Genomic DNA, 24,450 nt, shown 5'->3' with positions numbered 1-24,450 from the left:
GACCTAAGTGCTAGCATACGGTGATAAGAAAAACTAGACATCCTAATAAGATTAGCACCGATGTCACCATTTACAGTCAATTATAACCCTTCAAACAACACACGGAACAGCCCAGAGATGTGGTTTCGTCCCCGGGTGCTTCGGAAAACGTTTATTTTAAGCAGTGCAGCATTACAGGCTTTACGGTAGTGACGAACCGTACCGACCAAACATATCAGGCCGTAATCACTGACTGTGCACAGATCAGACAGAGACAAGGACAAACATAGCAGGGGAGAGAGAACGAGGCTCTGTGTGGAAGTTGAGTAGAAAGATCAGAAAATGATCGATAAAGGAAGAGAATATCTGGAATCAATGGCGCTTAAAATGGGACGGCCAGAGTTTTTTTCACAAACATACCCTCGAAAACGCGTCAGTTGTTAAGATTTGTTGAATTAAAATATGTAAAATTGTTTGAGACATTGTTGTGTCAAGATCCCCAGCATCCCAAAAAATGGGGGGACTCAAACATTTAGTTTTTTCTGAAGTTAAGCACTTTATTTGAACACGTAACTTCCTTTTTTCATTTACTTACTCATACTGAAATGCAGTCCTACTTTTATTTAGTAAATGAGAGAACATGATACAGTTGTGCGCATATGTTTGATTACCTGGGCAGAATTTGTAAGATATGTACAATTCTTTAAAGAAAAGGATTAGGCAAACACTTAATTTTATTTTTTTAATGGGACTCACATTAAGCTAAGGCATTTCAGAAAAGCACAATCATTAAACAAAACATAACCATAAAGAAAATAAAAAGATGGTCCTTGTTCAGTCATCAGTCACATTTAAAAAAATAAATAAATAAATACATACGATTTCATAAATACTGTCAGGATATGTAAACTTATGGGTACAACTGTACATATCAGCACTCATACATATTTCTTTAGTTCTGTGTTATTTAACAATAATAAATGCCAAAAGGTTTTTGAATTTGACTGATATTGATTACAAGCAGATCTAACTACGACTACGCTGCCTACTTAAATATATATCACAATAAATAGACACTAGATGATCTTCCGGACCTTTGCTTCAAGCAATGTTCTTTATCTGGACCTATACGGTTTGTCAAAACAATCAGTTACTATGAAAGCCAAGTACAATGTTATCACTCTGGATAGAACATAGATCATTTTAAACTTGAGACTATGTGAGTCCCGGGAGCCACATGTCAAAGAAACAATGAGTCCTCAACCCTGGAACAATGAGTCCCTTATCATCACGGAATACAGATACAGTAATCCCCCATTGTGTCACGGTTCTTGCTTCGCGGTCCCGCTATGTTGCATATTTCTATTGCAGTTGTTACTCTCTTTTATACTGTTTGTACAATATTTTAGTTTTCCATTGCTCTTGCTCTCTCTCAATATATTACATGTGTTTAGGCCTGCCACGATCGCACATTTTTTAGAACAAACTTTCCCCAAAATGTTCACAATAAACGATGGTATTGTTGATGGTTTTTCTTATGCCACTGGTATAATGATATTAGAACACAAAGAATTGTACACATCTTTCAAATTCTCTCCTGGTAATCAAACATGAACACAACTGTGTAATGGTCTCCCATTTACTAAATAAAAGCAGGGCTGCATGTCAGAATAAGAGCAAGTAAATAAAAAGAGAAAGTTATACTTCAAATAAAGTGCTTAATAAAAATGAAAAAGGTTCGACTCCCCGGTTCTGTTTGGCATCATATTTTAATTTATCAAATCTTAACAACCGAACCGTTTAAGTCATTATGTTTGTTAAGAAACTTTGTTTAGGTTTATAATTGTGTTTCACATAAATGCACTTTTAATAAAAGCTCCCAGTGGGAACTTCCCACTGAGAAGTACAAACAAAACTGACTCTCGCAGTTCAATTTTAAGCACCGTTTGTTCCAAATGTTTTCTTGCTTTATCGGTCATTTTCTGATTTTACTCAACTTTTTTGGCTCTGGTGCAGGTCCGTATGGGACTGCATGTTATAAACAAGGTCGCCACGATCGAGCGAGCCAGAGCGAGCTGTTTCGCTCCTTAGCTTGCTAGCTAGCTAGCTCCCGGCTAGCAAACGTAATAAATAGTTAACATTCCCTAAAGTGTCCCAGTTGTGTGCATCTACGGATCCAAAGCCGTTCCACCAGCAGCTCGCTGCGTCGAGAGCGGCGCGCCGAGTGTTACCACAAAAATGAAAATGTTGCGTGCGGCAACACAACGGAGGGCTGATTCCAGGGATTGGTTTGCCTGCTCCGTCTGGCCGTTGGTCTGCGGATGATATCCCGATGACAAGCTGGCTGCTGCGCCCACCGCTTTACAGAATTCCTTCCACACCAGGGATGAGATGGGAATACCGTGGAGTCTAAAGACATGCTGGACAAGGAGGTCAGTAGTTTTCAAAGGCGGATGGTAGCTTGGGGACCGGTAAGTTAGTCCAGAGCAATATGGGACCAAGGGCCGCTAGGGATAGGCAATGGACGCAGCTGGGGGCAGGTGTGAAGACTTCCCTCGGGAACAGACAGAGCAGGCTTGGACGAACTCCTGGGTGTCTTGAACAAGGCTGGGCCAGCAGAAATGAGTGGTGCGGGTGATGCCAGGATGACAGGTGAGTTTGGAGGTATGAGCCCACTGAAGAACGTCAGAGCGTTCAGAATCTGGTACGAACAGGCGGTTTGGAGGCCCAGTCTTGGGATCCGGGTGAGTTTTTTGGGCCTCCTTAACCACCAGTTCGATTTGCCAAGTGGCAGCACCAACGAAGCACGAGGAAGGAAGAATGGGTTCCGGTTTGTCAAGGCTGGTGGGGGGTGAGTAAAGTCGATACAGGGCATCAGGTTTGCCGTTTTTGGAGCCAGGACGGAAGGAGAGATTGAAATTAAAACTGCTCAAGAAGAGAGCCCAGCGAGCTTGTCGGGGGTTAAGGCGTTTGGCGGAACGTAGGTAAGCGAGATTCTTGTGGTCGGTCCAAATAATAAATGGTTGTTCAGTCCCCTCCAACCAGTGCCTCCACTTTTCCAAGGCCCATATAATGGCCAGTAGCTCTCGGTTGCCGACATCGTAGTTCCTCTCGGCTGGGGACAGACAACGGGAAAAAAAGGCACAGGGGTGCAGTTTCTGGGTCGTGGGGTCCCGCTGCAAGAGGACAGCCCCTGCCCCCGTGTCCGAGGCGTCAACCTCGACCACGAACTGGAGGGCGGGGTCTGGGGGGGGGGAAGAATGGGCGCACTGGTGAACAGGGTCTTGAGTCGGTTGAATGCTTGGGATGCTGCCGGGGTCCAACAAAAAAGGGAGCTAGCGGATGTGAGGCTAGTGAGGGGAATAGCGACCTTGCTGTAATCACAGATAAACCGACGGTAGAAATTGGCGAAACCAAGGAAACGTAGTTCTTTGCGGGTGGTGGGAGTGGGCCAGTTAATGACTGCTTGGATCTTGGCAGGGTTGGGTTGTAGTTGATCTTTGGCGATGACGTAGCCCAGGAAGTGTACGGAGGAGAGGTGGAATTAGCACTTATCAGGTTTAACATATAGCCGGTTTTCAAGGAGACGCTGAATGACTTGGCGTACATGGAGGCGGTGTTCTTCGGGGGAGCGGGAGAAAATGACGATGTCATCAAGGTATACAAATACAAACCGGTTGAGCATGTCACGGAGGACGTCAGTAATAAATGTCTGGAAAACTGCAGGGGAGTTGGTTAAACCGAATGGCATGACCAGATACTCGAAGTGTCCGAGAGGGGTATTGAAGGCGGTCTTCCATTCGTCCCCCTCTCGGATACGGATGAGGTGGTAGGCGTTCCGTAGATCCAATTTGGTGAATACCTGGGCATCACAGAGGGGTTCAAACGAGGGGTCTATGAGGGGAAGCGGAGATTTATTCTTCACGGTGATATCATTCAGGGGGGGAGTGGTAGACAAATGGCCAGGTCTTTACGGAATACCGGAGCGAGATCATTATATTCTCCAGGGACTCCGGAGAGGTCAACGAGCATGGAAGAGGGTGGTGGTGTACCAGAAGGAGGTATAGCTGAGAGCAGGCAGTGTGAGTGGCAGTGAGAGCTCCAGCCGGTGATGGCTAAGTGTGTCCAGTCTATGGTGGGGTTATGTCTTTTAACCCAGGGAATTCCAAGGACTAATGGGGTATCAGAAGAAGGGATAACAAAAAGGGAAACTTTTCACAGTGATTTCCTGAAATAAGCAATAAGGTGAATGGCACAGTTTGGTGGGTAACAGCGGAGATGATACGGCCATCCAGGGCTGTGACCTTCTTTGGAGACGGAAGCAGTTGGAGAGCAATTTGGAGCTGGTGAATTATGGCTTCATGAATGAAATTGTCATCGGCACCGGAATCAATCAGGGCAGTGATGGGGGTGTTAAGAGCAGGAACTATAATACAAGCGGGAACGGTCACGCGAGAAGGAGAGCTTGAGGGGATGGAGGTTTGGCTCACCACAACGCTCTCAGGTTGTGGTGAGCCTGGTCTTTTGGCCGGAGGGGACATGAGGAAATAAAGTGACCGGTTTGACCGCAGTCGATACACAGCCGCTGGGCGATACGACGCTGACGCTCCTGTGGATCTAACCACATCCTAAATATATGCATGGTAGGTTAATTGAGGATTTTAAATTGTCCGTAGGTGTAAATGTGAGTTCCAATGGTAGTTTATATCTGGCCTGCGATTGGCTGGCAACCAGTACAGGGTGAACTCTGCCTTTCACATAAAGATAGCTGGGGTAGACTCCAGCACGCCGGCGACCTGAGTGAAGGTAAGCGGTACGGAAATTGAATGAATGAATGTGTTTGGAACAATTTTTTCCCCTTTAGTCTTGCATTTATGTCCTTCCTCTCATAAAGTTCATGACATACAAAGCTTTCCCCATGTTTCACAACACATTTCCTTGTATGCTTCATTTTTGTGTCTGTAGAGATGGTCTCAGCTCCAGTTTTGTATAATCTGTCCAAAGGACATTTTTCCAGAGGTTTTATGTGTAACTCTAAACTCTAAGTAACATTACTTGATGATATAAATGTGTTTTTTTTTGCAATTTGCTAGAATATAAATAGTGGAGCAGGTTGGTAATAATAATAGGTTGGTTAGTGTCATGTAGCCCGTGACATTTTCTTCCTCCTACAAAACAAGACCACCTTAATACAAATGTTAGATCAATAAAATAAAATAAGATTCAACATAAGCAATAAACATTTATAGGAACAATCTAATAAATAAAATAATCCCATCCCTACTGTGTCCATGCATGTACAGTATGTTCATGTAAGTAAAGATGTTTTGGTAACTCACAGAGACTGGAGAAAATGAAGGTTCTTCAGGGCAGCGCCAGGTACTGTCTTAAGTTGATTATTCTGGAGCATCCTAAACCAAAACATATCCAAGATTTTAATCAATTACTCTAACTACTTGTAATTCAACCAATTGATTCAAGAGATACAGCACAACCTAATCTAACTGTATTGCTAAGCTTTGTAGGATCTCTTCAATTTATTTGCCATTTGCAATAACTTCATTTTATATGTGCTGTAAAAACTGCATTTATCTGGCCAGCACATCTAATCTTTCTAACTCTTGAGTCTAGACGAAATTAGTCGCAAACTAACATATACAAGACAAAGAGACACACAATATCTTAAAACTGTTCCATTTTACAACCCCAATTCCAATGAAGTTGGGACGTTGTGTTAAACATAAATAAAAACAGAATACAATGATTTGGAAATCATGTTCAACCTATATTTAATTGAATACAATTCAAAGACAAGATTGTTTATTGTTTTTAACAAATAATCATTAACTTAGAATTTTATGGCTGCAACACGTTCCAAAAAAGCTGGGACAGGGTCATTGTTTACCACTGTGTTGCATCACCTTTTCTTTTAACAACATTCAATAAATGTTTGGGAACTGAGGACACTAATTGTTGAAGCTTTGTAGGTGGAATTCTTTCCCATTCTTGCTCAATATAGAGCTTCAGCTGTTCAACAGTACGGGGTATCCGTTGTCGTATTTTACGTTTCATAATGCGCCACATATTTTCAAGACAGGGAGACAGGACTGCAGGCAGGCCAGTCTAGTACCCGCACTCTTTTACTACGAAGCCACGCTGTTGTAACACGTGCAGAATGTGGTTTGGCATTGTCTTGCCCGGAGGACACGACGTCCACAAATTCCAAAAACAATTTGAAATGTGGACTCGTCGGACAACAGAACACTTTTCCACTTTGCATCGGTCCATCTTAGATGAACTCGGGCCCAGAGAAGCTGGCGGCGTTTCTGAGTGTTGTTGATAAATGGATTTTGCTTTGCATAGTAGAGTTTCAAGTTGCACTTACGGATGGAGCGCCGAACTGTATTTACTGACATTGGTATTCTGAAGTGTTCCTGAGCCTATCCTTTACACATTGATGTCGGTTTTTGATGCAGTCCCGCCTGAGGGATCGAAGGTCACGGGCACTCAATGTTGGTTTTCGGCCTTGCAGTGATTTCTCCTGATGTTCTGAACCTTTTGATGATATTATGGACCGTAGATGATGAAATCCCTAAATTCCTTGCAATTGTACGTTGAGGAACATTGTCCTTAAACTGTTCGACTATTTTCTCACGCACTTGTTCACAAAGAGGTGAACCTTGCCCCATCTTTGCTTGTGAATGACTGAGCAATTCAGGGAAGCTCCTTTTATACCCAATCATGGCACCCACCTGTTCCCAATTAGCCTGTTCACCTCTGGGATGTTCCAAACAGGTGTTTGATGAGCATTCCTCAACTTTCTCAGTCTTTTTGGCCACCTGTCCCAGCTTTTTTGGACCGTGTTGCAGCCATAAAATTCTAAGTTAATGATTATTTGTTAAAAACAATCAAGTTTATCAGTTTGAACATTAAATATCTTGTCTCTGTAGTGTATTCAATTAAATATAGGTTGAACATGATGAAATCATTGTATTCTGTTTTTATTTATGTTTAACACAACGTCCCAACTTCATTGAAATTGGGGTTGAATAATAAATATTTCGGTTAAACTTGGGGTTTAGAGCTGTGCTATATATAACAATATGTATCGTGGTGGGATATAAAAATAAGGGTTCGCGCTGCCCCTTCGCCAATGGGTAACTGAAACAGGATGTGGCAAAGTCAATATTGCCCACATTCACAACGCTGGTGAATCAAAATTGCCTCAGTCAAAACTCAAAAGCCCTTCCTGATATTAATTAAAGTGAGTCCACTCATTCTGCCGTGTGTGAACCAATTTAGTTGTTTTGTCCCCCCCCTTTTTATAAAATGCCATCCAGCCACTGCTGGCTATAAGTAGTCAGGTTTACGGGCATTCACAGCTGCGGGGTGCGGCGCACCAGGAAAGGTGACCCGATGCTGCTTGGCGCCAAATTGAAGCATGCATATTTATTACCGCGACGGACGTTTGAAGTGTCGATGGTCAATGTGTCCCACAAATAACATTACTTCTCTCAGCTAGCTAGCTGCCGTCTTCATCAATGCACGAGCCACTAATCCTTCGTCTGTCAATGAAAAGCGGCAGCTGCGGCACTGGCTCGAACAAAGGCGTAACTAGCTAGTCATTTGGGGGCCCAAGGAAAACATATTCAGGCCCCCAACACCCACCCCCTGTCCCCCTTAATGTAATTCAGACCACTTTGTCGTGCTTTTGAAATCTGTTACAATTATCTGACAGCTAAAGTTATCCTGCTAATATTTACCACCAAAGATTTAGAATATTGTTTATCTTCAACTAAATGTGTGAATATGAGAACATTCGATACAAAGTCTTATCAAATAAAAATTTAATCTTCAGCTTTTACTTTAATTGAAAAGTACATTAATTAACATTTAACGTAGTTTACCAGTCACTGATGTTGTAGTGGTACACTCGGCTGACTTTGGTGCGGGCAGCGTGGGTTCAGTTCCCACTCAGAGACGGTGTGAATGTGAGTGTGAATGGTTCTCCGTGTCTATATGTGGCCTGCAACTGACTGGCGACCATTTCACGGTGTCGTCCGCCTTTCGGCCGAAGTCAGCTGGAATAGGCTCCAGAGCCCCGCGACCCTAACCAGGATAAGCAGTGTTTACCATTTGAACCGTTTTTATATGCACATCTTGGTGATGAAAAGCATCATTCCTGTCACTCTCCACTTTATCTCTCTACTCGGCTGTCACTGACAGCAATGCTAGTGCTACTGAGAAGCGCATAATTATCTAGCATTACATTTTTACAAGGCATGAATTTAACTCAATGTCAATATTCTACTGTGATTCAAGGTTTTTCTTTTTAGAATTAAATTGAAAAATAAAGATTTTGTTCTTCATATTAATTCATCATAACATTTAGGCCTGGCTTATAGAAAAGAGTTTTTTATTTGTTGGCTATATCCAATGTTGTGTTGGTCATACTATAGAATAATTTATTTCTTGTGTTTAGTGAATAACGCTGAAGATAAACTTCCTCCTGAAACATTGCATGCTAAATCGCAATCACAGTATTTCTTTAAAAGGGGGGGGGGGGGGCAACAACTCACAAATTAAGAGTATTTTGCCAAATCATTCAGCCCTACTTTGATTGATGACTCGGTAGTTTTAATTGTGCCCACATTGTCAAAGCTTATCAGCTTAGTTCCAAGTGAAGAGAACTGGCTATGTATGGCTAAAGGTTTAGCCACATAAACACAAGTGATGTTTTGGCTAACTACACACAAGTGTGGCTAAGAGATTTTTATACTGTTTAGTCACATTGGCTAAGAGGTTTCATGACCCAGTGACAACCCTGAAACATGTACCGTACTATTACATCCCGCTATATCTTATATCGTGATTTAAAATGTCAATTTCCCTCAGCCCTAATGAGGTAACTCTGTAGTTTCTGTAGCCACCGCCGCCCGGTCCCTGCGGACTGTGTAGGGACATACTGGTCCACCAGCAGCCACGCTTGACAAAGCGACGAGCTGCACCCGCCGTGGGAAGCTGACCATGCATTCGAAGTGTCGATGATCAATGTCTCCTGCAATACTCAGAGTTCTTTGCATTCTTCAACGCCGCAAGATCCAAGTGATCCACTTCAAACACAGTTTGGTTGGGTCAAGCCAGTCACCCTGTTGGGCCACGCATTCAGGAAGCTTGGGTTTGGTTGTTGTTGTATACTCAGGAAGTATTTTTATCACCTTTTTAGTCACGTTATTTACAGCTAAGCATGCAAAGCTAACATGACATCCATATACAGTATCTACTTGTATATCCACACGACCCTTTCTTCTTCATTTCTTAATTATTTTTCGCCTCTTATAGTATCTACAACTCTTATCGAGGTACTTATTGTACATAGTGCCCCTAGTGTTCAGACTGACACTTAGCACTTTTACTTGTGAAATGGTAGGTGTAGTTAAATGTCACTCGAAGGACTTTGCAAGACCTGGATCAGACTACAAGACAAATTCTGTCTCTCACGATTGCAATATGTCTGACTGCTGCCCTAAAATCCTACTGTGTCTCAGTGAGAACACGCAACGTAACACGACATTACGATATCACCGTATCCCGTCTTTTACGGTCATTGGGGTAATCTTCTCAAATCAAGCTGTTGGGGGTGGCGGGAACAGAAAACGTATAAACACTACCGAATAAAACTCTCACCATAGCGGCAGCAACAATAATCATGTAGGAAGAGGCACTAGTTATATTAGCGGCAATATTTTGTGTTGAGAAAAAAAGAACAAAGAAAAAAAAAAACATGGTGTTGTCCCTGAGTGCTCCAGAGAGGACGGTTTTATGCAGTCATAATTGTCACACCCAACATAAAAAGTGCAGGGGTGCTGCTGCCATAAGTACACCAGCTTTTCTTCGATTTTGTTGTTCCACTTATCCCTCTCTCTTAAACAAATAAACAAATACATACATATATATATATATATATATATATATATATATATATATATATAAAATATATATATATATAATATTATATATATATATAATATATTATAATATATATATATATATATATATATATATATATATATATATAATATATTATAAATATATATATATATATTATATATATATAATATATAATATATATAATATTATATATTATCCATCCATCCATTTTCTGAGCCGCTTCTCCTCACTAGGGTCGCGGGCGTGCTGGAGCCTATCCCAGCTGTCATCGGGCAGGAGGCGGGGTACACCCTGAACTGGTTGCCAGCCAATCGCAGGGCACATAGGAACAAACAACCATTCACACTCACAGTCATGCCTACGGGCAATTTAGAGTCTCCAATTCATGCATGTTTTTGGGATGTGGGAGGAAACCGGAGTGCCCGGAGAAAACCCACGCAGGCACGGGGAGAACATGCAAACTCCACACAGGCGGGGCCGGGGATTGAACCCGCGTCCTCAGAACTGTGAGGCTGACGCTCTAACCAGTCGGCCACCGTGCCGCCATATTATATATTATATATAATAATATATAATATATATAATAATTATATATATATTATTATATATATATATATATATATATATATATATATATAAAATATATTTTATATATATATATATATATATATATATATATTATATATATATAATATATTTTATATATATAAAATATATTTTATATATATATATTATATATATATATAATATATTTTATATATATATATATATATATATATATATATATACATTATATATATATATATAATATATTTTATATATATAAAATATATTTTATATATATATATATATATATCTATATATATATATATATATATATATATCGGGCCAATAGCGGGGCTAAAATCTAGTATTCTGATCCAGGCATTTTAAAAAAAAAAAAAATGTATTCTTTGCACTTTATTGCATTCTTTGAAAACTGGTTGTACTACCAGATATTTTAAATATCATTTTATTTTGTGTTTTTGATATAAAGTTTAGTTTTATAAATAGAATTGCTGTTTATTTTATATAATTTTAAGGAAAAATACTATAACAGGCTATATATCGCTAACGGGATATAAAATTACCTATATGGGCATAGAAAATTCCATCCACATTGCATACCACTACATTGTGCATGTAATCTATTCTTGTGTGTGGTTAAAAGATGCAATGTACTTCAAGAACTACCGGTACACTACTTTTAGGGTCTTGAGCTCACCTGTATATGAACAGGACTTTGTACATGTATTAAACATTGTGTGCCTTTCAGTGTGAGCTTTTGAAAGCATACTACACTGTTGACCCATATGTGAAGTATGCAGAACTAATCTACACAAGATGTATTGCAATAAACCGTTGTTGGGCCAGGGATAGAAAAGAGCATTTTGCTTATTCCAAGTAAAATTAATATGTTTTGGGATATCACGAACTAACAGTGCCACAAAGTTGCACCACAACATAGTGAAATATTTACTTTCCGCCCACCCCGTGGGTGGAAAACTTCACACTGTCACAGTGTGTGTTTGTATCTACATGAGAGTGTTGACTGTGGTGGTGGCAAGGAGGGTATATGCTTACAGGACTTTGAGCTGATGCAGTCCAGACAAGGCTTCAGGGTGGATGTAGGACAAGTCATTCCCTGCAAGTCTCCTAACAAGACAAAAAAGTATGAATCTACAGTAAAATGAAAAAAATAAAAAATAATGTAGCCACATGCAGTTTATAGTTTATTTCTGAGAGAAAAGGGAAGCCTTAAACTAAAAAGGTCTCTGTGGCAGCACCTCTAATGGTGTTAAACCTATCACACTGAACATAGAGCCAGAGGTGTTAAAGACGTCTGTCATGGCCTGTTGTCACTTTGTCACCCAAACAAGATTAGAACTACTTCCAGATATTCTCTCCCCAAATTGCATTCCTGTCCTCCCATTTCATTTATTTTAGAGAATGAAACAAATGTAGTGTATAGCGCTTAATGATATAGGGTCAGCGTGTGAATATAGCCATTCATTTCCCTGTAACAGTTTTTTTAAACTTATCCCCAGTCGGCCCATAAAAGTGTTTAGGGACACCTCCCTTTCCTGTTGCCAACAGAGGTTTTTCAGAAAGTGTGTGTGTGTATGCACAAGGTTAACTGGGACACACAGTCCAAGTATATACCATCAGGCCCGAGATTAGCAACAAATTTAACACTCTGCAATATACTGTAAATCTGACCAGACTAAAACCCATGCAACAAGAGCTGCCGGGTGTGAGCCCGGGTGTGAATCAGGGTCGACTGTGTTAGAAGACCACGTCTTTCCTGTCCCAGAGGAGGGTAATACTTAAAATAAGATATTTTCTTACACATTGCTGGGTTTAATACAAATTATACTGAACAAAAATATAAACGCAACACTTTTTCAAACTTTTTCTACATACACAAAAGGCCAATTCCCTCAAATATTGTTCACAAATGTGTCTACACACACACACACACACACACACACCCACTACACATTTTCTCCAAGGTTTACAGTACAGCAGAGTTGATGAGGTGAAATAACTGATAACATATTTAACATGAAACAAGGAATATTAAGGCACATATGCATATTATATAGATGCAAAATATCATTTATTGTTTGTGTTCATTCTAGACTGGGCTCATTACACAAAATCTCCCGCATTGCATAAGAATGGCTCAGTCTTTTCCAGTTTTGACCAATTGTGTTATTCTACATGTGTTTACAGGACTTGCCCACACTATCCAGACTCCAGACTTACATTGTTCTTGCAATTTCTCCTCAGAAGCACAGAGCGGCAATTTAGAGAAGGGTATGAAGATTAACGCCTCTAATTACATCCTCCGATATGAAGTTAGAATAGGTTATCAATACTAGGGCTGCGAATCGAAAAACGGTTCTGACTTAGAACCAGGTCCAATTGACCAATTCCACTGGAATAGTACACCTCCAACAATGCTAGTTCTCCACAACGATGCTTTTATTTCCCAGCACATCACCACTTGCATTTATGACACATACCTCTTCCTTTCAGCCATGGTGTCAGGTCACCACGTACCTATTGATGCGTCACTGAAAAATTTTGCGCGCTAAAAATGGCAGGTTGTTATGATGACGACAAGCAAAAAACGCGACAAGTGTTTGAAAGAAAAAGGGTGTTAGCTTTAGCTATCGATTTGAGGCTAACAAAGCTAAAAAAAGCTAACAAAGCTAACGCTGGCAGCGGGACCACAAGAACAAAAAAGAACCAAAGTGAAACTTCATCGCCAGATCATGTCCAACAATGCGTGAACAAAAACTGTGTGCTAACAAGAACTTTATTCATCATAAAAGTAAGAAAACGTGCACCAACACATTACGGCACTGTGTCGTTGACATGTAACACTTATTGGAATAGGGCATACGGCCATCGTGCGTAAATAATATACAGTGGGTACGGAAAGTATTCAGCTCCCTCAGATTTTTCACTCTTTGTTATATTGCAGGGCGACACGGTGGACGACTGGTTAGAGCGTCAGCCTCACAGTTCTGAGGACTTGGGTTCAATCCGCCTGTGTGTGGAGTTTGCATGTTCTCCCCGTGCCTGCATGGGTTTTCTCCGGGCACTCCGGTTTCCTCCCACATCCCAAAAAACATGCATGGTAGGTTAATTGACAACTCTAAACGATTCTCGATTCAGATTCTTTTAAGGGGCTGGGTCAAAAAGGTTTGCATGGTTTAAATAAAAATCGTCCAAATTATGAACCTCCATTTTCTTAGCAGCCCACAACATTTGACTTGAGGTTCTTTATAACCAGTATCAATATCAAACCTATGAACTAAAAGCCAATGTGTGTGGCACTAGCCTAATTGACTTACAACCCCAATTCCAATGAAGTTGGGACGTTGTGTTAAACATAAATACAAACAGAATACAATGATTTGCAAATCATGTTCAACCTATATTTAATTGAATACACTACAAAGACATTTAATGTTCAATCTGATAAACTTTATTGTTTTTAGCAAATAATCATGAACTATAGCTGCCAACACTAAAAGACAAGTATGTTATGATGTTTTTTTGTTTTTGTTATGATCAAATGATTTGTGGTTTTATTCTCTCTTAATAGTATAGTAAGTCTTTGATTATGTATCCTGTATTATATTGTCTTGTAGATGTATTTTACTGCTTTTTTACATCATGGCCAGGGGACGACAGATGAAAACTAGCCTTCTGGCTAATTCTGGCTTTTTTAACCATGTGTACTTCATGTGTTTTATGAAATTGCATTGTCCCCTTTCAAATAAACTGATTAATAATAATAATAACTTAGAATTTTATGGCTGCAACACGTTCCAAAAAAGCTGGGACAGGGTCATGTTTACCACTGTGTTACATCATCTTTTCTTTTAACAACATTCAATAAACGTTTGGGAACTGAGGACACTAATTGTTGAAGCTTTGTAGGTGGAATTCTTTCCCATTCTTGCTGGATGTAAAGCTTCAGCTGTTCAACAGTCCGGGGTCTCCATTGTCGTATTTTACGCTTCATAATGCACCACACATTTTCAATGGGAGACAGTTCTGGGCTGCAGGCAGGCCGGTCTAGTACCCGCACTCTTTTACTACGAAGCCACGCTGTTGTAACACGTGCAGAATGTGGTTTGGCATTGTGTTGCTGAAATAAGCAGGGGCGTCCATGAAAAAGACATTGCTTGGATGGCAGCATATGTTTCTCCAAAACCTGTATATACCTTTCAGCATTAATGATGCCTTCACAGATGTGTAAGTTACCCATGCCATTGGCAATAACACAGCCCCATACCATCACAGATGCTGGCTTTTGAACTTTGAGTCCATAACAGTGCGTATGGTTCTTTTCCTCTTTGACCCGGAGGAGACGACGTCCACAATTTCACAAAACAATGTGAAATCTGGACTTGTCGGACCACAGAACACTTTTCCACTTTGGATCAGTCCATCTTAGATGAGCTCGGGCCCAGAGAAGCCGGCGGCGTTTCTGAGTGTTGTTGATAAATGGCTTTTGCTTTGCATAGTAGAGTTTCAAGTTGCACTTACGGATGTAGCGCCGAACTGTATTTACTGACATTGGATTTCTGAAGTGTTCCTGAGCCCATGTGGTGATATCCTTTACACATTGATGTCAGTTTTTGATGCAGTGCGCCTGAGGTATCGAAGGTCACGGGCATTCAATGTTGGTTTTGGCCTCGCCGCTTACATGCACTGAGTTCTCCAGATTCCCTGACCCTTTTGATGATATTATGGACCGTAGATGATGAAATCCCTGAAGTCCTTGCAATGGTACATTGAGGAACATTGTCGTTAAACTGTTCGACTATTTTCTCACGCACTTGTTCACAAAGAGGTGAACCTTGCCCCATCTTTGCTTGTGAATGACTGAGCAATTCAGGGAAGCTCCTTTTATACCCAATCATGGCACCCACATGTTCCCAATTAGCCTGTTCACCTGTGGGTTGTTCCAAACAGGTGTTTGATGAGCAGTCCTCAACTTTCTCAGTCTTTTTTGCCACCTGTCCCAGCTTTTTTGGAACATTATTGCAGCCATAAAATTCGAAGTTAATGATTATTTGCTAAAAAAAACAATAAAGTTTATCAGTTTGAACATTAAATATCTTGTCTTTGTAGTGTATTCAATTAAATATAGGTCGAACATGATTTGCAAATCATTGTATTCTGTTTTTATTCATGTTTTACACAACGTCCCAACTTCATTGGAATTGGGGTTGTAATATTCATTAATGTTTCAGCTAAAAGTTAAATATAGCATTGTTAAAATAGTTATTTGGGACTGTTTCATCACGTCAAATGGTTTACATGTTTTTTTAAAAAAAAAATTATTTATGTTTTACACAACGTCCCAACTTCATTGGAATTGGGGTTGTAATATTCATTAATGTTTCAGCTAAAAGTTAAATATAGCATTGTTAAAATAGTTATTTGGGACTGTTTTGTCACGTCAAATGGTTTATATGTACAAGTTTTTACTTGACTTCCTGTTTTAAGCTTGTAGCATTTTATTTTGAAGGGTATGCACCGAAACTCAGCATTTTGGCACCTAAAGTAATATCACACGGCACTGGTGATTTATTTTTTTAATGGATGGAACCAAATGCTATAAAACGCTGATTTCTTTCCCTCGCCACCGATGTGGCACAATGTTTATGTGAATTTCGTCCCAATTCATTGTGATGTAAAGTTGCTACGGTGACGTTTTAGGCAAATGTTAAAATAAGCTTTTTTTTTTTTTTGTCATCGGCGCTTACATTGGTTTGAAGAGTAAAATAAACGCTAAAAACTATCAGTGCAAAAGTGCAATCAACCGTTTACCTTGTTAGCTGTCTCAATCTTGGCATAGACATTTTATTGTTTCACTCACCCAGTTGACTGAGAGTTGACTTCACTGAAGTTCCGTGCGGTGTACGCTGAGGCTCGGAGCGCCTCTCAGACGCTACACATCGTGAAAGCCTCCTTTGCACAATGTAATCTTATTTCAAGTGTTGCACTGAGGCGACTGGTCATTAATTTAAGTTAAATTAAGACACACTTTTGTTTGGCACAGCCACTGTTGTGCACAAGCACGTCATCGTGCGTGTACTTCTTTGTTGGTTTAGCCCAGTTCTTCATTGTTTTTCACCACTTCTTCACGGCTAGAGGACTAGGCATCGAAACTGGGAATAAAAATGTTTAAATTTGAACGGTTCCAATCGGTTCTCGATTCTAGATGCCCGACCCTAAATATCACACAGCCATAAGTATTCAGACACTTTGCTCAGTATTTAGTAGAAGCACCCTTTTGAGTTAATACAGCCATGAGTCTTTTTGGGAATGATGCAACAAGTTTTAAACACTCACCTCATCCTCTGCCATTCCTCCTTGCAGATCCTCGCCAGTTCTGTTAGGTTGGATGGTGACCGTTGGTGGACAGCCGTTTTCAGGTCTCTCCAGAGATCCTCAATTGGGTTTAAGTCAGGGCTTTGGCTAGGTCATTCAACAACAGTCACGGAGCTGTTCTAAAGCCACTCCGTTACTTTAGCTGTGTGCTTAGGGTTATCGTCTTTTTAGAAGGTGAACCTTCGGCCCAGTCTGGCGTCCTGAGCACTCTGGAGAAGGTTTTCGTCAAGGATATCCCTGTACTTGGCCGCATTCATCTTTCCTTCTATTGCAACCAGTCGTCCTGTCTCTGCAGCTGAAAAACACCCCACAGCATGATGCTGCCACCACCATGCTTCACTGTTAGGACTGTAATGGACAGGTGATGAACAGTGCCTGGTTTTCTCCACACATACCACTTAGAATTAAGGCCAAAAAGTTCTATCTTGGTCTCATCAGACCATACATCCATTTTCCGCTTATCCGAGGTCGGGTTGCGGGGGCATTAACTTTAAGGGAGAAGCCCAGACTTCCCTCTCCCCAGCAACTTCAACCAGCTCTTCCGGGGGGGGATCCTGAGGTGTTCCCAGGCCAGCCGGGAGACATAGTCTCTCCAGCGTGTCCTGGGTCGTCCCCGGCGTCTCCTTCCGGTGGGACGTGCCCGGAACACCTCACCAAGGAGGTATCCAGGAGGCATCCTAATCAGATGCCCGAGCCACCTCATCTGACTCCTCTCAATGCGGAGAAGTAGCGGCTCTACTATGAGCCCCTCCCAGATGACCGAGCTTCTCACCCAATCTCTAAGGGAGAGCCCGGACACCCTGCGGAAGAAACTAATTTCGGTCGCTTGTATACGGGATCTTGTTCTTTCGGTCACAACCCACAGCTCGTGACCATAGGTGAGGGTAGGAACGTAGCTCGACCGGTAAATTGAGAGCTTCGCTTGATGAAGCCAACAGAACCACATTGTCTGCAAAAAGCAGAGATCCAATATTCATATAGATCCATAAAAGTTACGAACAGATTCGGTGACAAAGGGCACCCTTGGCCTAGTTCAACCCTCACTGGAAACAAATACGACTTACTGTGACCCAAACTCTGACACCGGTCGTAGAGGGACCGAACAGCCCATATCAGTGGGTTCGGTACACAATACTCCCGAAGCATCCCCCACAGCACTCCCCGAGGGACACGGTCGGTTGGGTGAACTCCCATGCACCCTTGAGGACCCTACTGAGGGAGTAGAGCTGGTTCCACGGTCATGACAAAAACCACAATCCCAATCACGGCCTTCCAGGTCTCACTGTCGTTGCCCACGTGAGCATTGAAGTCTCCCAGCAGAACGATGGAGTCCCCAGCTGGAGCGCTCTCCAGCACCCCCTCCAAGGACTTCAAAAAGGTTGGGTACTCTGAACTGCTGTTTGGTGCATAGACACAAACAACAGTCAGGTGACGGCTCAAGGAGGTGCTCATCAGACCAGAGAATCTTATTTCTCACCATCTTGGAGTCCTTCAGGTGTTTTTTTTAGCAAACTCCATGCAGGCTTTCGTGTGTCTTGCACTGAGGAGAGGCTTCCGTCGGGCCACTATGCCATAAAGCGCCGAATGGTGGAGGGCTGCAGTGTTGTTTGACTTTCTAGAACTTTCTCCCATCTCCCGTCGTCATCTCTGGAGATCAGCCATGGTGATCTTTGGGTTCTTCTTTACTACGCTCCCCCAATTGCTCAGTTTGGCCAGACAGCCAGCTATAGGAAGGGCTCTGGTCGTCCCAAACGTCTTCCATTTAAGGATTATGGAGGCCACTGTGCTCTTAGTGCAGCAGAAATATTATTGTAAGCTTGGCCAGATCTGTGCCTTGCCACAATTCTGTCTCTGAGCTCTTCTTGCAGTTCCTTTGACCTCATGGTTCTCATTTGCTCTGACATGCACTGTGAGCTGTAAGGTCTTATATAGACAGGTATGTGGCTTTCCTAATCAAGTCCAATCAGTATAATCAAACACAGCTGCACTCCAATGAAAGTGTAGAACCATCTCAAGGATGATCAGAAGAAATGCACAGCACCCGAGTGAAATATATGAGTGTCACAGCAAAGGGTCTGAATACTTATGGCTGTGTGATATTTCAGTTTTTCGTTTTTTAATAAATATGCAAATATTTCAACAATTCCCTTTTTTCTGTCAATATGGGGTGCTGTGTGTTCGTTACTGTGGGGAAAAAATGAACTTAAATGATTTTAGCAAATGGCTGCACAATAACAAAGAGTGAAAAAATTAATGGGGTCTGAATACTTTCCGTCCCCTCTGTATATCGTATATGAATATACGTGTTTATCTGTATTAGGGATGCACAACGATATGAACTGTGCTATATTTAACTTTTAGCTGGAGCATTAATTAATGACTATTGAGTCAATTGGGTTAGTTCCACACACACTGCCTTTTCGTTCATAGGTTTGATATTGATACTGGTTATAAAGAACCCCGAGTCAAATGTTCATTTTAGTCTCTGCTGCGGGCTGCTAAGAAAATGGATGTTCATAATTTGGACACCCTTTATTTAAACTATGCAATTTTTTTTGACCCAGCCCCCTAAAAGAAACAGAATCGAGAATCGAAAAGAAACAGAATCGAGAATCGTTTGGAACTGGAATCGAAATAAGGAACCGGAAGCGGGACCGGAATCGCTCAAATTCAAACAATGCCCAACCCTATTCTTTATTATGTTATATTATATCATCCATCCATTCTCTTAACCGCTTATCCTCGCCGGGGTCGCAGGTGTGCTGGCACAGTAGCTTTAACAAAAAAATAAAAAAATTAAAAAGTCTACAATACTATAGTTTATCGTGAAAGTTTTTGACAAAATATATTGTTCTAAAAAAAATAACTATCGTGGCAGGCTTAAGCATATGTTGAGAGAGAGCAAGAGCAAAGGATAAAAATATTGTACAAACAGTATAGAAGAGAGTAACAACTGCAATACAAATCTGCAATATAGCAGGACCGTGAAGAAAGGACATGATATAGAGTAGGATTACTATATCTGTATTCTGTGATGATAAGGGACCCATTGTTCCAGGATTGGGGACTCATTGTTTCCATGACGTGCATGCCGGGACTCACATAGTCTCAAGTGTAAAATGATATATGATATAACAAGAACAAAACAATGCCTTTTTATTGTCACACAATACATAAGTACAGTATGATTATGATGAGATGATGTAAAATGTATGTTGTTATTGTGCAAGCAATACTATTGTTATGTCTTTAGGTTAAAAGACTCATAGTTTGTAAGGTTATGTTTGCTGATAAAAATTTTGCTTTCATAGCGCATATTTCATAGTGCAAAATGTTAAAACAATTGGGGTAAAATTGTCAGAGTGAGACATCTTCTCTTTAAGGATTGCTGGGTTTACCAGCAATGTAAGAGTATCTTCCCGCTCATAGACCATCTTTGACATATTCTTCTCTCGGTGGAAGTCAAGCCCGTCGTCGACTCGTCACAGTAAAGGTGAACTCTGAAAGCGGCACATAACACGTTGAATTGTGCTCTAAACGTTTCAGCTTTGGGAAACTTTCGTCGTTTTACTATACTTGTCTAAACTTTTTATCAACACAACATATCTCCATAAAAGCAAGAAAAGAATGCCTTGAGTACAGAGCTTTCTTCATTAGGATGCTGGCTGTCTAGGATTATATAGTTACGTGGCGTGACGACAGCACAACTATAGCATTGATAAGTCAATTAACTCTTTTTTTCATTTCAAACTTGAATAATACACAGCTTCAAATATTCATGTTTTTTTATTTAAAACAATATAAGAATGAGCGAAGAGTGCTGGGGACGAGGAGCTGTCGCTCCTGAGCAAGCCCACTGGTCCCATCGAACACAGGAGGGACTCTGTGTGTTTTAATGTTAATTCCATTTGTAGATGATCTATGATGATGGACTATTATCTGGATGATTGATTATCCAGTGAGCGAACATTGCAAAGGAAGAAGTGTACGAGCAGGGTTAGCATTTACCTTAGTTGTTAGCCCACCGCGACAACATGCTTCTGCATGAGGCCAAACCGCCCACGCTCGCTCCTGTGTCGGCTAGAGCTTCAATGAAAGTCCGTTGCTTCATAGGCCGCCGAGAGCTGATCTTTGAAGGAGGCATTGTAGTTACGAGCTCAAAGTCATTGGATGGTCATAATTTCAGCAAGTGCTGCCGATCATATGCTAATTTAGTGCGGTTATTGACTATTATTGGTGTCGTAGTTGAAGAATGTTCGTGAAAACATCCATGACTGTCCCAAGCTAAGGAAAAAGCAGCCGCTGGCAATTAGCATGCCGCTGCATAATATAGCTATTGTTATCCAGCCAGTTTTTCCAGTATCGGACTGATAAGTGTGACATAATTTTTTCAGGTTTGATAGTTATCGGTCCAATAGTTATTGTGCATCCCGAAAAGAAATAAATGTCTGCTACAACATGGCTGCCTTATTGTGTACTATTATAATATAGATTACCTTCAACAATAAAAACACACAGCTAAGGAGATGGGGCATAGCTGTGATCATGTCATTTTAGCTTTATTTGTGCATTTGGCAATAGGGAATAGAATACAGCAAAGTTGCGTGACTACGAACAAGGAAATATTCCTTCCTGGTGTCAGTTCCTGTCTTGCATGGGTATGAACTGCCCTCTTTTCCCTCCCTGATCTCCTTTGCTGTCAACTATTTGAGCCATCAGGGCCGCCGCTCTGGTTCACTGAGACTGCTGCAGCCCTAAAGCAAAGAGGCCCTCCACCAATGTTCATTGAGACAAGTCTTCAGATTTGTTCCATGAAAAGTTTAAACAAATACACACACAAACTGACATGTAAATCAAGATACTTTTTTTCAAAAACACACACCACAACAACTATCTTGACAGTTTAAGCACACCTGCAACCCTAATGAGGATAAGCGGTTAAGAGGATGGATGGATGGATGGATGGATGCAAGTTAAGAAATAAGTACTGACTATAAAGGATAGGTCTTTTTTTTGTTGTCGTGGAAACATTTTCCAATTCATTTCTCAAGACAGCATGCCACTTTTCCACTTCAAAAACCCCAAGAATACACACAGGATGTCGCATGACTTTATTATGGATTCAAGCCCTCATTTGATCTTTCTAATTGTGTTTTACCTGCTTATCTTCGTTCAGTGAAGTGTATATTTTGAAGTTGCTTTTTTCACCACTCAAGTAAAACACGGTATGTCCCCTATAGTGTGTTGCAGTGTTCACTCAAATAACCATATGGCCAAACCCTCATGTCAACATTGTACTGTGTCAATACACTGCTAATGAAAGAAAAGAAGGCATGAACTCACAGCTCCTCCAGATACGGGAAGTTCTTGAAAACATTTGCTGGAAGCTCAGTGATGTTGTTCATGCTCAGATCTCTGTGGGGAAGAAATTAAAACAATATCAGTTCACTATTTGTATCCGATTCTTTTCAGGGAATGTAGACAAAATGCATTAACATGACTCACCAATGTTTAACATCCAAGTAAAACAACCTTATGTGGAGGCCAATACCCCAAAACATTTCCAAATGCATTGCACTAAAGCATTTTGTCCATCTCAATGACATTCTAATGTTTCTAATGTCTAATGTGACTTGAACTGTCAGACTGTATTAGCAATGTGACAATAGGCAGCCATCTTTGTGGAATTTCAGAAAAAAATGGAAAACCTCTCTAAAATCCTCCAAAACAAAAAAATTCAGGGGAAAAAAAAGATGCCTCATGTATAGAGAAACTAGGCGCATGCATTGCTCTGGTGTAATTTTAGCCCATTCCTCCACACAAGTAGTCTTCAAATCTTGAAGGTTCGATGGCCTTCTTTTATGGACCTTGAGTTTCAGTTCTTTCCAGAGACTTTCAATTGGATTCAAATCAGGTGATTGCCTGGGCCATTCTAGCAGCTTTATTTTTTTGTTCTTTGAAAACAATTGAGAATTTCCTTGGCAGTATGTTTTGGATCATTATCCTGCTGAAATATCCACCCTCGTTTCATTTTCATCATCTTCGTAGAGGGCAGCAGATTTTTATCAAGAAAGTCTCTGTACATTTTCCCATTCATTGTTCCTTCAATAATGGGAAGTTTACCAGTACCATTTGCTGTAAAGCAGCCCCACACCATCATGTTCCGACCTCCGAACTTCACTGTTGGTATGGTGTTTTTATGTTTTCATCCGACCCGACTATATTCTCCCAGTATTTAACTGGCTTGTCCAAATGTTGTTCAGCAAACTTTAAACAAGCTTTGACATGCTTTTTTTCCCAGCAATGGGGTCTTGCGTGCTGAGCGTGCATACAGGCCATGGCAGCGGAGTGCATTCCTCACTGCTTTCCTTGTGACAATAGTACCTGCTAATTCCAGGTCTTTTTTAAGCTCCCCACAGGTGGACCTTGGTAGTGACAGCCCTAGTTGATACTCAAGTTTAATGTACCTGCCGCCATCTAATGGAAGAGTATTTAATTGTTCTGACTGTCACTATTCTTTTTTTTTTTTGTCCTGATCGGCTGTTAGGTCAAGCAGAATGGAAAATCTGTATCCCTTTTATGCTGAAACAGTTTTACTGTGTCACAGTGGAGTTTTTAAGCTTCCGCTGTGGTATTATAATTGAGGTTTATTGAGAATCAGACTTGATCAGTGGAACAGGTTTCTAGAAGAGAGAGAGAGAGAAACAAAGACAAAAGACAAAGCACTAATTGTAAACAGGATGAGTGAAGTAAATCATTACATTATCTACAACAAAGAAACATTAAATATGAGTGTAGCATGGGGCTGTAGTGCTACACCCTGTGAGGGAAGGACAGGACAAGATAGAACAGGACAAGGACAGGAGAAGAAGCATGCAGGACCTGGGTCGTGAACCCGGCTGTACAACTGAAGTGTGGTGGCATTAATTATGTAAATTATAAAAGTGTACAGGACGAGAGTATAAGTGAGGGGATATACAAGCGATTTACATATTCATGAGTTATTTGTTGCAGTAAGGGGTGTGTGCCTGCGGATACATGCAAGTGAATTGATACCGTTTTACATGGACAAAGACTGACAGAAGTGTCCTGTAATTGCTGTGGCCGCACCGCGGCGGCTGAGGACCCCACCCAATCAATCAAAGCGTGTGATCAGGCCCAGGGGTTCACCCGAGAGCAGCCCGGCCAACCTCTAGAAATTCCATTTCAGAACAATTTGCCTGAATTTCCATTTTTTTTTTTTTTTTTTTTTTAAATTATGTAAAGAACAATATTGCAGTGTATTATTTCATTTCATTTATTTGGATCGCCATTAGCTTTGGCAAAACGCCATCGTTATTCTTCTGGAGTCCACATCCACGTCTAGAGTCCACACCCACGTCCACATTTATGCTTATTTCACGTTTATGGTCGATTGATGACACTATGTCATTATCAAACTGTGAGTGTCGGGTGTATGTAATAAAGTGACTTCCCAGTCAATTCAACTGGTTATTCAGCAATGCTCTATAAGGCATTGCTTGGTAATAGTAAATTTTTCACTTTGAAGTGTACACA

The 24,450-nt window shown here is 40.9% G+C and overlaps 1 protein-coding gene across 4 annotated transcripts in view; it reads right to left on the bottom strand.

The window, feature by feature from the left end:
- Positions 1-24,450, bottom strand: part of lgr4 (leucine-rich repeat containing G protein-coupled receptor 4) — a 77,825-nt gene that overhangs the window by 34,222 nt on the left and 19,153 nt on the right. For 2 of the 4 annotated variants that reach the window (XM_061758847.1, XM_061758828.1), the window contains exons 2-4: positions 22,237-22,308; positions 11,554-11,625; positions 5,319-5,390 (exon numbers count right to left, since the gene is read on the bottom strand). In XM_061758847.1, coding sequence (XP_061614831.1) covers positions 5,319-5,390; positions 11,554-11,625; positions 22,237-22,308 — 216 coding nt within the window. Of the gene's footprint in view, positions 1-5,318; positions 5,391-7,886; positions 8,089-11,553; positions 11,626-22,236; positions 22,309-24,450 lie in introns of those variants that run through there. The other 2 variants (XM_061758854.1, XM_061758838.1) reach the window with 2 other exon arrangements.

Source organism: Phyllopteryx taeniolatus, chromosome 2 (genome assembly GCF_024500385.1).
Source record: "Phyllopteryx taeniolatus isolate TA_2022b chromosome 2, UOR_Ptae_1.2, whole genome shotgun sequence".
NCBI lineage: Eukaryota > Metazoa > Chordata > Actinopteri > Syngnathiformes > Syngnathidae > Phyllopteryx > Phyllopteryx taeniolatus.
This window is presented reverse-complemented; position numbering and strand designations above follow the sequence as displayed.